This window comes from Ricinus communis, chromosome 5 (assembly GCF_019578655.1).
Source record: "Ricinus communis isolate WT05 ecotype wild-type chromosome 5, ASM1957865v1, whole genome shotgun sequence".
NCBI lineage: Eukaryota > Viridiplantae > Streptophyta > Magnoliopsida > Malpighiales > Euphorbiaceae > Ricinus > Ricinus communis.
This window is the reverse complement of record NC_063260.1, coordinates 5,094,717-5,104,182: the sequence shown is the minus strand read 5'-3', so window position 1 is coordinate 5,104,182 and position 9,466 is coordinate 5,094,717. Positions and strand designations below refer to the sequence as shown.

The 9,466-nt window shown below is 29.4% G+C and overlaps 1 protein-coding gene across 1 annotated transcript; it reads left to right on the top strand.

Moving 5' to 3' along the window:
* The first annotated feature begins 1,805 nt into the window (after positions 1 to 1,805).
* On the top strand, positions 1,806 to 8,489 carry LOC8258742 (glutamate decarboxylase). Its single transcript, XM_002528469.4, has 7 exons — positions 1,806 to 2,056; positions 2,147 to 2,351; positions 6,444 to 6,644; positions 6,763 to 6,977; positions 7,151 to 7,404; positions 7,512 to 7,564; positions 7,742 to 8,489. Exons 1-7 carry the CDS (start codon positions 1,971 to 1,973, stop codon positions 8,222 to 8,224), a joined length of 1,497 nt encoding a protein of 498 aa, XP_002528515.1. The 5' UTR covers positions 1,806 to 1,970; the 3' UTR covers positions 8,225 to 8,489.
* The last annotated feature ends 977 nt before the right edge of the window (positions 8,490 to 9,466 follow it).

Below are 9,466 nucleotides of genomic sequence, written 5' to 3'. Positions count from 1 at the left end.
TAAAGAACTCAGAATTCATATATGCAAAATACACATTCTTCACTGTTCTATTTTTCATAGCAAGTAAAAGAAAAAAAATAAACAATTTGCTGTAAAAGAGATCAAACAGAAATAATAATAATAATAATAATAAAAGAAAGAATACTACGCATTAATAATTCCAATCAAATTCTAAAAAATATAAAATCAATCAAAATGTAAATTGATACTTTACTTTAGTTTATTTAATTATTTTCTATTTTGTTTTTAGAAATATTAATTATTTTTTTTAAATGCGGCTAATGTATATTTATGCTCTAAATTTTGGCTATTTAGTTTTTTTTTAATCGAAATTGGATTTCATAAATTCAAAGCACCACCAATGGCATTCGAATACAACTTGTTCAAGCAAGACGGAGGATTATAAAACCAATCAGCTGGACAGGAACGAGCAAAAAAAGCCTTTGCCACAAAGTCAGCTACATAATCAACCGATCTCTTGATGTGGACAAAAGAAAAAAGAGATCTATAAAAAATTAAACATCTCAAATTTGAAATAATAGCCTCAGTCTCCCACACAAGGGACGTATAAGCATTTAAGATCGCTTGGATAACTTCAACAAAATCTTACTCAAAACTGATATGATACATGCCCATATGTCTAGCTACCAGGATTGCCTCCTCTATTGCTAGAGCTTCACTCACAAGAGTTGAACTTGCTGATCTCTTGCCACACACACCATACACCATTCGACTAAACGAAGCATAGAATTTACGAAGACCTTCCAAGAGAGGGGACTATCTCTGGGGATTAGGGGCCACGGAATGCTGGGGCTGTTGGTCCGTAACACTCTCATGGGACGAAAAGCTCTTCATGCCAACCTCGAAAAGCTCTTCCAGCAATTTCAACAAAGGCTATCATCCACCTGGTTGAAAATGAACTAGTTGCAACATTTTCCAAACCTCCCAACACAAGTACATGATCTGCTCCAATACAATAACTTTATAATTGTCTCCAAATTCTGCAAAGATCGCTTCCCACCATCGAGAAAATTGAGGCGAAACCAAATGAGGAAGGGAAGTAGCCTAACTCATTGAAAAACCACACTAGAGAAGCTTTTAGGTAGAAAACAAAAAATGTTCTACAAATTGCTTATCACTATTACGCACGCGAAGGGGAGAGCTTACACCCCTCTTCTAAACAAATTAGTTTGAATACTTGAGTTATTCCCGAGGAGACGCCAAAGACAAGTTTTTAACCTTTGGCGCCACCTGAGCAGGCTATGCAGATTTCAAGAATTTCCCATCCTCAACCCTAGAAGACGAGGCACCAACCCATTCTGCACTATATTTTAACACTCTTTTAACATTCGTATAATTTAGTTAATAGGCATCTGAATTTTTCTTTTATATATTTTAATATTTTTTGACACGTTTTGAAAAAAAAAATTCAATACTAAAATATAATGTTAAAATATTTTAAAACAATATAAATTTGATGATAAGAGTTTTTGTTAGTTTAATTAAAATCTTGAATTTAAATTTTAACTACGCAGCTATATTAAAACTCTCGAAAAAATATTTTTCCATCTGTAATGATCCTGCCTGGTACGCTCTAAATTAAATTTAGATATATATATACCTAAAATTATTAAAATATATATTAAATTAAATTAAAATTTAAAATATTTAGATTTTAAAAAACTAAAATTCAAATTAAAATTCAAATGTTCAATAAACTAAATCAAAAATTAAATTATTAATTTACTAATTAATACAAATTCAGCATATAAATATCCATATGGCCTTTAAAGTGCTAAAGTTAATAGCTGTCTCACCATATTCATCTTCTCCTTTATTCTCTTCCGTTTTTTCACCTCTCTTTTATCATTTCTCCAAATTATAAATAAGCCTCACCCACACCAGTCCACCACCACTTCTCACCTCACCTTACCATTCTTCCAGATCTCTCTCTTATCTCTCTCTCCGCCATGGTTCTCTCCAAAACAGCTTCCGAATCCGACGTCTCCGTTCACTCAACCTTCGCTTCCCGATATGTTCGAGCTTCACTTCCTCGGTAATTAACACAATTATCCTGTCAGTACTCAACATGTTGATGAATATATTATGGAATCAATTAATTAATGTTTTCTTTTTTGTGTTTCAGGTTTAAGATGCCGGAGAGCTCGATCCCAAAAGAAGCAGCTTACCAGATAATAAACGATGAGCTAATGTTAGACGGAAATCCAAGATTGAATTTGGCGTCATTTGTGACTACTTGGATGGAACCTGAGTGTGATAAGCTTATAATGGCTTCTATCAACAAAAACTATGTCGACATGGATGAGTACCCTGTCACTACTGAATTGCAGGTCAGATCATCTCTCACCTTTCACTAGATTTTAGTTTAATAATAAACTGCATTCATTATTACGTTAATAATTTTTTAAAATAATAATTGATGGCCTAATTAGTAATTACTGCTTAAGCCTAATTGGCTGCAAGTTGAAATATTATTCACGCCTTCTGATGCCTTGAGATATACGTTACTTTGCCATTGTTTTTTCTTCTGAAATGCTTTGAGGTTATGAAATTCTCCACCTCCTGTGTTGAAAATTGAACTGAAATTTTTAATTGAAAGTAGTGGAAAAGATAATTATACTGTTTTTTTTTTTTCATGACATCAAATTAAATATCATTCTCTTAGGAAAAATTGATCTCAGTATCCATGCTAAAGAGAACTAAACAGTTGAACAGTAAAAAGAAAAAAAAATGATTGCTTTTGTTTGGAATGATATATTTTTTAAGAAAATTACTCCATGTAAATCAAAACACAAATTTACTTAAGATCTGTCGGTGACTCAGTCTGAATAATTATTTTTAAATAGAAAATTTAACCAATTTGAGTTGAAATTTACATTTAAAAAATCTAAGGTAAATTTCAAAAATAAATAATAAAAATAATTTAATAAGATCAATTTATCAAATAAAATCCTAAATTTAATTTTTTTTAATATCCAAACTTTTCCTTTTCATGCTTTCACATGCACCACGTCATACATGCCGTTTTGAGAAACTGGCCCCACACGGTTGTCTTTTATCAATAATGGTGGGACATGGAGATTTAATTTTTTTTTTTAATTTCTATTTCTTAAATAGAAAGACTTGCTTATGCTTTTACCAGTGCGCATCACTGTCTTACCACTTTTATAAGAGTGGTTCTAGAATTCAAATTCATTAACTAACTTAAAGACTGTATAAATTATAATATTTATCTCTCAAGTAGAGAAATGGATATGGGCTTCAGGTTGTTTATTAACTTGAAGAATATTAATGAATTCTTTTGTAGGGTATTAGAAGATTTTATTCTTCTTTATTTAATTAATCTGTAAAAAGATACATTTCAATCCTTGATCGGATGATTATATGATAAATAATTATTTATTTTTTATAATAAAGATAAAAATAGTAGATGGGTAATATCGTAGTTTTTCTTCCTTTTTTATTTTAGCTTTTCAAATAAAAAAAATTAATATTTGAAAAATAAAGGAGGTTTGTTTGAATTTAAAGATTTTAAATAACAAATTTTATAAAATTTATAGATTAAGCTTAAATTTATTGTTTGATAAATAAAGAAGTGATCTAAATTTAGAAATTTGAAAAAACTTTCTTACCTTTAAAATTTTCTCATTTTCTGAAAATTTAAATTTTACCTGGTAGGTGAACAAATTCACCATTTCAAAAATATAATATTTTTATAATACTCTTTATTTCAATATTTACTCATAATAAATTTATATTATTTTAAAATTATCTTTAATTTTGAATAAGAATAATTATTCTATGTTTACTCCTAATGATGAAATCATAAACTTTAAAATTAAATTCTAAGAATTTGAAAAGTTTTCGACCCAATGAGATAAAAGAAAATCGTTTTTTACTTTTCTTTTCCATTATTTTCTTTGCTCCAATAAACCTTTCTAAAAGGATTATTCAATTATGATTTCGAGTCGAATTCTATTTTCTCCTTCGGCGTGTTGAATCCGTTGAAAGTATTAGTAAAACAGGCAAATAAGTAAATGTAGTTGGGCTTGAAGGTGACGGCGAATTAATAATACCATTCTTTGTTTTTTTTTTTTCTTTTTTTTCTTTTTTTTGAGAAGAAGTAAAAGGCCATTCTAAAAGTCAAATATAAATATAAAGAGCTTACCTTTTTTCATGATAGCCGACAGTCAGGCCTCAACTGCCGGTCTTATGATTTTTATACTAACCTGATTGGTATGAGCAATTAATGGCCAATCGATTCCTTTTCTTTCCTTTTTCCCCCTTTTTTTTTGGTTTATAAGATCTATTTCCTAATTAATGTTAATAATCAAACAGATTGAAAATCATAGAAGATCGACCAAGCTAACCATTCTATTTTTCTTTTTTCTTTTTCTTTTTTGAGTTAAACATCAGCTTGGTCTCCTATTATTGATGTAAAGAAAATTACTTCAGTAAAATTCATTAATAGGCCATTAAATACTTTTATTTTTATTTTATTGCACTTGTAAGTTTTTATTTTAATTTATTTCATTCAATGTTTGTATTTTTATTTTTATTAAATTAAAACTTTTTATACATAATTTATAAATATTTTATTTATTTCATTGAATTTTTACAGTTTTATTTTACTTTTTTTTAAAAGATTATTAATAAAAATAAAAATAAAATTATAAAAGTTTAATACAATAAAATAAATTCAAGAATTCATATCACTAATTATTTATATATAATTACAGATAGTGTCCGTAGTACATAGGCAGAATTTCCTCTTTAATTTTATTTTTCTTTTTTGACAAAACTTCCTCTTTAATTGAAATGATAATTTTGACGTGACATATCGGATGCCCTATTGGCGATGAAACATTATCCAGAGAAGTAAGTGGGTAGCGGATTATGACCTTATTGTGTAGGTTTGGATTCGCTGTCCTTCAATAAGAAATGGGTCCGCTCTCGCTCATTTCTTAGCCCTAGGATTTAGATATTTTTTCTGGGATTCGCTGGGAAAGTGGCCTGCGCACAGGATTAAGATATTCTTCTGAGACATGCTGGGATAGTGGCGTGCATGGACTTATGGAACAAAGCTTGAATTTTTGGCCGACGCCGTAAACAGCGACGGATCCACAAATTCACTTGAGCGGTCGAGCAAAAATATCATATAAATTTTACAAAATATTGAAAAAAAAAAAATCCTATTGAGAAGATTAAGATAAAAAAGAAAAATTAATAGCTAGTATGTACTTTATTATTATTGTTAGAAGAGCTTTGGAATGGTTATTTTAATTTTTCTTATTTTAATTCTTTTATATATTAAATTATTATTCAATAAAAAAAAAATGTTTCATACAAAAGACTTGGTCCATCAGAGTCGTAATGGATGAGTTGAGGTCACAATGGGCGACGAGTTTATGAGGATTGTCTTTGCTTAGATGTTTGACCTTACGCTATTTAGAATATTTAAAAGGAAACAACAACCTCTATTCATTTTTTTTCTTTTCATTTATTTGAATCATCAACTTGTCTCTTTTCCTTTGACTTAGTATGCAATACAATGCTAACCTTTTATTATTATTATTATTATTATTATTATTATTATTATTATTATTGGCTTTTAAATATTCTGGAATCTTAGACAAGCAAAATATGCACATGCTTGTTTTTCTTTATTTTACATAAAAATGAAAGTGGGATTATGTGGACTCATTAATTATAAAGCATGAAGGAAATCTGAAAATTATATGAATATATACTGGGCATGGATGGCGAAATTGGACCCACAGGCGCAAGTAGAAATATAAATATAAAAAGAAAGAAGTATGAAACTATTATTCTAGATAATTGAAATACCAAAAAAAAAAGGACGAAGTATGAAACTGTTATTCTAAATAATTCAAACTGAAATTGTCTAATGTAAAGAAAATATGAATTCTGATACACAAAAGTTTTTGTTTCGGGGAAGCTGAGCATCTAATGCTTAATTGAAGGATAAACACAATGGTGTAAAAAAAAAAAATTTGCCTAGGTTTGGTTAACTTCTTCATCTATACACGAAAGTGTTAAATAATTGACACATATTTATTAATTTTAAATTATAAAATGAGTGTCAATCATCCAATACTAAAATATAAAACATCCATACATACATACGTTGTAGAATATACACCAAATTTCTTATTAGTTGTGGGGTGTATATCAAATTTAGGTAAGAATCTCCAAAAAAATAAAATAGTTGTTGCAACAATATATCCTCACCTTAATTAGCAAACTACTAGCAACATATCAAATGTCCAATTAATGTTGAAGTACTAAACATTTAAAAGTTAAAATACTTGTTGGTCAATTAATTATTGTGGTTCACACGCACTTCAAGTAAAGTTAAAAAATTGTAGTGAAGTCATAATTATGATTGTTTGTGCATACAGAACCGATGTGTTAATATGATAGCACATCTCTTTAACGCACCACTTGGAGATTCAGAGACTGCAGTTGGAGTAGGAACAGTAGGATCTTCAGAGGCTATAATGTTGGCTGGATTAGCATTCAAGAGAAAGTGGCAGAACAAGAGAAAAGCTGAGGGAAAGCCCTATGATAAGCCTAACATTGTCACTGGTGCCAATGTTCAGGTGCGGATGATTATATATACATAATATACGACGGAGCAAATAAATAATAACTTAAAGAATGAATCATAATTTATATCACAATGTTGATAAATAATTTGCACACAATTCTTTTCTTCAGGTTTGTTGGGAGAAATTTGCAAGGTATTTTGAAGTGGAGTTGAAGGAAGTGAAACTTAGAGATGGGTACTATGTGATGGATCCTGTGAAAGCAGTTGAAATGGTTGATGAGAACACAATCTGCGTCGCTGCTATTCTTGGTTCCACCCTTAATGGAGAATTTGAAGATGTAAAGCTCTTGAATGATCTCTTGACAGAGAAAAACAAGCAAACTGGGTATTTCCTCTATTTAACTTCTCTTTTCTGAAATATCCTTACTTGCATTATAAGACAGACAGACACTCGACCATTCAATGATGATTATTGATTAACCACTATCCATGTTGATGTTAATGTGCCTGCTTGCAGACTTTTTAATGTCATATATATTTTATATCTTTCTTTTGCAGATGGGATACTCCAATACATGTTGATGCAGCAAGTGGTGGATTTATTGCACCTTTTCTTTACCCAGAACTTGAGTGGGATTTCAGATTGCCATTGGTGAAGAGTATCAATGTTAGTGGGCACAAATATGGACTAGTCTATGCTGGAATTGGTTGGGTCATTTGGAGGAACAAAGATGACTTGCCTGATGAACTCATCTTCCATATCAACTATCTTGGAGCTGATCAACCTACCTTCACCCTCAATTTCTCCAAAGGTAAATAATTTTGCAAACCCCCTTCATGTAAATCTCAACTGACCATCCTCTTCCAACTCTCTTCTCTTTTACATGTAAAACCTAAATTTTCTTCCATTTTTTTGCAGGTTCTAGCCAAGTCATTGCTCAGTACTATCAACTCATTCGCTTGGGTTATGAGGTCAGTCCAACATACCTATTTAGAAGAATTTTACAGTGCCATGATCCATGATATCACCAGTTACTGTGAAAAATATCTAACTCTCAAATTATTACATGTTAATACATGTATCCCATAATTCAGTTCTCTATAATAGTCTGCCCTTTTAACAAGAAATATTTTACTTGTCACTTGCAGGGATACAGAAACATTATGGAAAATTGCAGAGACAACATGCTGGTTCTCAAGGACGGACTAGAGAAGACAGGGAGATTCACCATTGTCTCAAAGGATAATGGTGTACCACTAGTTGCATTTTCCCTGAAAGACAACAGCAGCCATAACGAGTTCGAGATTTCTGAATTGCTAAGGAGGTTTGGCTGGATTGTTCCTGCATACACAATGCCACCTGATGCTCAACACGTTACTGTCCTCCGTGTTGTGATTAGAGAAGATTTTTCGCGCACTTTCGCAGAGCGGCTTGTTCTTGATATTGAAAAGGTTCTGCATGAGCTTGATACTCTTCCTTCCAGGCTCCGTGAAAAGATTGCTATTGTTGAAGAGAAAGAAAAGAATGGAACAAAGGCAGCAAAGAAGAGTGTTATTGAAACGCAACGGGAGATAACAACTATTTGGAAAAAGTTTGTCTTGGAGAAGAAGAAGATGAATGGTGTTTGTTAGAGAGGTCAATCACAGAAGCAATCTATATGAATATGAAGTCCTTTTTAGTGGATGATTTCTTTTCATCAATATGTGTGAGTGGGTATTGCTTCTTTTCCAGGAGAAATCATAAGTTTTGATTTATTTTGTATGGCTCTCAATTTGTTATTTATAATTTTGAGTGCCTGCTACTCCCAGCTATTTTGTATGGCGTAATTTGAAGCATGGATCTTTTGTTGTGTACTATTTATTATTATTATTATTATTATTATTATTATTATTATTATTATTATTATTATTGTTGTTATTGGTGCATAAACCAGAGAAAAACTATTGATCTTCAAAACCAATTACCAACAACAGAGATGATTAATAGTGTGTTGGAAATTAAATTTAAATTAATTAATTTTTGGAGTATTTACTATTAAAATACTAAGAATTATTTATTATATAAAAAATATAAATTATATTTGGTAGAGCGTTTATTATATAAAAAGTATAAATTATATTTGGTAGAGCGTAATGGGAGTGAATGTAATCAACTAAATAATATAATTAAATAAGTAATAGAATATAATGTATTTATTATTTATTTCCATGTTGGTTATATAAGTGATAAGTGAATGTAATGTCTATTACATTTTTATATTTCGTTATCTATATATATATTTATGTAATATAATATAATTATATTTAAATTTATTAATTTATTTTTAATTTCTTCAATAATTGTATATCCACTATTACTATAATAAAAAATCAAAACTTAATATTAAAAAATAAATCGTAATTGTCAAATAATTCTTTATGATCTATAACATAAAAAATTATATTTTAAAAATTAGTTTATAAAAAATATAAATAATTTTATAATCCTAAGAAAATGATAATATTAGTAAAATTACTTATCTTAAGAAAATTATAATACTAGTAAAATTAAACATCTAAAAAATATTATAAATAATTCACGAACAAGAATGAACAAATATAAGCATTAAAAATGTTCTAACTCTAACATAACACATAGAATAGCAATATATAAATGCTATAATAGCAAAAAAAAGTTAGTGGACAATTTGGCCCTAAAAGTCCATTCTTTGTAATCAAACTAACTCAATATTAAGTTTACCTTAACTATTACTACTAAAATAAACATGACAAAAATAAAAATTCTTTAAGACACAAATGTTAAAGTAAATAATACAACTAAATGTCCAACACCATACAAATACTCCACAATGCTCAAGTATCTCCATTAAGTAA

Bases quoted from the DNA above. Each gene is read 5' to 3' on its own strand.
- LOC8258742 (XM_002528469.4), top strand. From the start codon at position 1,971: ATGGTTCTCTCCAAAACAGCTTCCGAATCCGACGTCTCCGTTCACTCA. The intron at 2,352-6,443 runs GTCAGATCATCT...TTGTGCATACAG, and splicing joins CTGTCACTACTGAATTGCAG to AACCGATGTGTTAATATGAT. The intron at 6,645-6,762 runs GTGCGGATGATT...TCTTTTCTTCAG, and splicing joins TCACTGGTGCCAATGTTCAG to GTTTGTTGGGAGAAATTTGC.